Genomic DNA, 4469 nt, shown 5'->3' on the forward strand with positions numbered 1-4469 from the left:
ATATATATATATATATATTTATATATATGTGTGTGTGTGTGTGTGTGTGTACACACTTTTACAGTATATATTGTTTGTGCACTTGTATTATGAAACACTGATATCAGATATCTTTTAGGCCATACAGTAAAGAAGAATTAAAGGATGGAGATGTTATGATGGGAACTCAGGTTGCTAGGTAATATATAAATATATATATATATTTTTTTGTGCAAACAAATTATATTTATATAGCAAGGCCACATAAAAGGCCATAAAGCAACTGGTGCATTACTGTCTGTTTCATATTAGAAATATTGCTTTTTTCTGTGTAATTGTAAATGAAAACTATAGCCGTATTACCTATTGAAGGTGTCAATAGGCTTGGAAGGTGAATATTCCCCTTTTGTGGTTGACCTTATTAAAAATCAACAGGGTGCACCCTATTGTTGAGTGAGCCTTCAGTTGTGGCAGTAAATGTTTGATACTAACAGTCCCAAAGAAGAAGAGCTACAGGTATTTTCCAAAGTGACTAAATATTTACACTAGAATGGCAATTCCAGTCCAAAATTTTAGCAAAGCCAATAGCCTGATAATAGAGTTGGATATCAGGGAAACCCATCCCTCTTAGTGTCTTGGGTTTGATTACCATCAAGTAGCATATTCCCAAGGGACACCCTTGCCAGAGAAAACTAGACAATAGGGATTGCTATCAGTATACAGGGTTCCCAGTTCCAGCCCTGTATACCGATAGCAATGCTACACAGCTAGGTCAGATTGTAGTAAGCAAATAGCTGGCAGTGTTTGACTGTAGCCAACATCCAAAAACCAACAAAACCAACCCTCCAGATACCCCATGGACACCCTAGATATGGGCCTGGGTCTGACCTTGGTTTAACTACCAAAAATGATACTTTGCACTAAACCTATAATCCAACTTCTCATTGATTGTATTTTATTGTTCTGAAAAGGATATAAAAAGGTAATATTGTGGCACAATAAATAGTGGGTTTATTTATTAATTTGTCGCATTGTAATTCTTCATGACCTACATAACTAGAGATGTGGCTAAGGCATGTTCTTTACCTATATAATGTATGCTGAAAGGTGTCCCTCTTTGTCATCCCAGTACTTTGGGAGGTATACATGAGTTGTGAGACTACACTGTATGAGATGAGAAAAATTCTGTCAGGTTAGTATACCTTTAAGGAACACAAATTATTTTTGTCCCCTTGCTTTAAATCTATTTACATTATGTTTTTGAGATGTTTATTCCAAAATTCTGAAACTGCGATTTTTTTTGTTGTGTTTCTTTACTCAGGGTTATGGAAAGTAAGAATCCTGCCTTCTCAGTTGGTGACTATTATGTTGCACGTGCAGGCTGGACAACACACTTCATATCAGATGGTAAAGAACTTCGTGCCTTACCATCCAACTGGCCTGAGTCACTGCCTCGCTCATTGGCCCTTGGAGCTGTTGGAATGCCTGGGTAAACTACTATTATTATTTTTAACCTATTAACTTATAAATCTCTAACATTTTATGCAGCACTTTACAAAACCCATAGTCCAATCACAAACTGTCTGTCAGAGGCATTCACATTCTAATGTCTCTTCCCTTGTAATACTGCATAAGGGCCTGTTTTAATGAAGCTCTCCAAGACTGGAGAAGACTATCATGGAATACCCTGTTTGATCCAGCAAACCTGGAATGGATCTGGTCTGACCTAAACAACTAATAGCAAATGATTTTAAGAAATCTATTCCATATTCACTTGTATGTAAATTTCATTCAAATTCCACAGACTTGAAATAAAGCCAATCAAACACTATACTTGCAGAGTTTAATTGACTCAGTTTCAAGTCAGTGCATTAAATTGGTATGGTATTTGCATAAATGTTTAATATCAAACCTTAATTCCAAACCCTCACAAATAATATTTAATAAACCTAAAGTAAACAAAACAGAGGCGTTTTTAGCATAAGCTTGAGCAACATGGTATCTCGGTGGCTAGCACCTATGGAATTTGTAAAGCACTGATTAATAGGTCAGTACTTTATACAGTAAACACAAAATATTAATACACTTTTTATCTGTCTATTTTTGTTGTACAGTGTCACAGCATATATTGGTCTCAAGCAAATATGTGACCCAAAACCAGGTGAAGTGCTTCTTGTCAATTCAGCAGCTGGTGCTGTGGGCACCATTGTTGGGCAAATTGCTAAGATAAAGGTAAATTACCTAATACAATAATAACGGGGTTATGATATTGCTCTCACTTTGTATAGTGCTTGACTGGAACTAAAAATCAGTGTTGACATAAACCAGATCACATTTCAGTTAAGACATACACTGTTTAGTCCTGACTAATTATTCCTGTTTCAGTTAATAAAATATGCAAGACTGTACTGAACAATACTACTTTAACCCCCCTGGCGTTCTAATTCTGTCTGTATTTTCAGGCAAAAAGCGAACATTTTTTTGCATGGAAATTTATTTTACATTGTAGGCCTGAAATTCTTAGGCATAACTCACCCAAATATGTCCAATATTTAATACATTTAATAATAAACTTTAAATTAAAAAAGAAATCTGGAGTATTGTCATGCTATGGAAGCTTGAGCAAGTCATCTCCCGGAGCTCTGTGCCTCCAACAGCATTCTGCAGTCTGGTAACCCTGCTACAACCTGTTTTTTCCACCCACCGTCACATGTCTAACTAGCGGAAGCCCTGCTCCTCTAAACCCCAGAAAAGCCGCACTCTGCAGAGGTTTCTCGTGCCTACTGCTGAATCCCCTGAGGCGGCTTTTGGATCCAAGATGGCGCCCGACCGCGCCATAGCACATGTGGGAACTGCAAATGAAGAAGACTCACCTGGCACAGCGGGGATTTCTCCCGGTCACAGTTACAGTCCAGATCCATGCCCTGTCACTACTATGCTCTTACCTCCTCCTGATGCATCAGCCACGGGGTCCCAAGTAAGTGCTCACTCTTCTCAGTATCTGGAGGCCAGGGTGAGTCAGCTTCCCTCCAGAGAAGAACTAGCTGGGGTGGTCAATGCATTGGTTGTACGCATTGAGAATTCTCTAAAGGGTGAAATAGAGAAGCTGCGACAGCAACTTTCCACGGTTGGTGGCAGCTCTAGAAAATGGCATTAGATTCCACCACTGCCACTATGAAATCACAGCTCACCTCTCTATATCTGCACACTGAGGACAATGAAAATAGGAATCGCAGGAATAACATCACGATTCGGGGCATCCCAGAAGCCACTGCCAATACTGATCAGAGGGCAACTGTTACAGCTATATTTAATGGTTTTTTGACCACCCACCTACATATATATCGCCCACCTACATCTACTCCAGAGCTGGACAGAGTGCACCGAGTGAATGGGCCACGCAGTGCTAATTCGTCTTTGCCAAGGGATGTACTATGTTGAGTTCATTTCTACAATATAAAAGAGGAAATAATGCGCCAAGCATGACCTAATGGTTCTATGGACTTTGATGGAGCACATGTACAACTTTTGCTGGATTTATCCAGCCATACTCTGAGAGTGCGTCGTGTAGTACGACCCCTGTTGGATGCCATACGTTCTGCTCAAGCTTGGTACAGGTGGGGTTATCCCTTTCATCTGCTGGTCACCAGGAATGATTCTACTTTTGTCCTACATAGACACTCACGACTCCCCAGGTTGTTTGAATTTTTACAAGCAGAACTGGTTAACATTACTGATTAGTTGGAGATGCCGTTGGATGTCCCGCCTCCCTTTCCCAGGGACTCACACCCTTGGAGCAATTTTCAGGTCCATCAATACGGTCGCGCTGGTCTGCTGCTCAGTCCACATTCAGGTCCTAATAAAGATTGATGGCCACTGTTGATTTTCAGTGATATCTTTTTTTTCCCTTTTTTCTCTTTCTTTTTTGAAGGATTTATTTACCTCCTATCTGTGGACATCTGTATGACGGAACATTTCTTTAGCCACTGAATGGACTTCCTATGGATACACGTAGTTTGATGACCATTCATGTGAGATACTTCGTCCTCATTTGTTAGTTCATGTTATTTTCTCTCAAGCCAGTGTTTTATTTATTGTTTGCAAGCCAAACTCTTGCGGTCTATTCGAGTCCTAGTTTTTAGGAGCTTTGGACAGGCTGCAGAGTTTCTGCTTCCCGTGAAGCTTGTTCTGTTGTTATGCACTTTATGTTTCTATTATTGGGTGATGATTGTGAGAGACTTGCTATCTGGGCGACATAGACAATGGAAACATTGGGTGTGGGTTCACATATTAGTTAATATATATTGCTGCTGATGGCGAGCATTGGCTCGTCTCTCTGGAGTACCACTTACCCACTTAGGTCTTCTCTTTCTTGGAAGGATTTTATCTTCTGGAGCATTCAAGATTTAGTACTTTGGTGGTGCCCTCTCCTTTGGTTACCTTTTTTTCTTCAGTTTAGTGTTCTTTGGGACATCACCTTCCTGCTAACC

General features: G+C 39.9%; 1 protein-coding gene across 5 annotated transcripts in view; it reads left to right on the forward strand.

Moving 5' to 3' along the window:
* The window catches only part of LOC140326106 (prostaglandin reductase 1-like), a 22881-nt gene that overhangs the window by 10851 nt on the left and 7561 nt on the right, over window positions 1–4469 (forward strand). For 4 of the 5 annotated variants that reach the window (XM_072404420.1, XM_072404421.1, XM_072404422.1 and 1 more), the window contains 3 exons: window positions 119–178; window positions 1301–1468; window positions 2094–2211. In XM_072404420.1, the coding sequence (XP_072260521.1) occupies window positions 119–178; window positions 1301–1468; window positions 2094–2211 (346 nt within the window). The remainder of the gene's footprint in view (window positions 1–118; window positions 179–1300; window positions 1469–2093; window positions 2212–4469) is intronic. The other variant, XM_072404424.1, reaches the window with a different exon arrangement.

The sequence above is a fragment of the Pyxicephalus adspersus genome, chromosome 3 (genome assembly GCF_032062135.1).
Source record: "Pyxicephalus adspersus chromosome 3, UCB_Pads_2.0, whole genome shotgun sequence".
Classification (NCBI taxonomy): domain Eukaryota; kingdom Metazoa; phylum Chordata; class Amphibia; order Anura; family Pyxicephalidae; genus Pyxicephalus; species Pyxicephalus adspersus.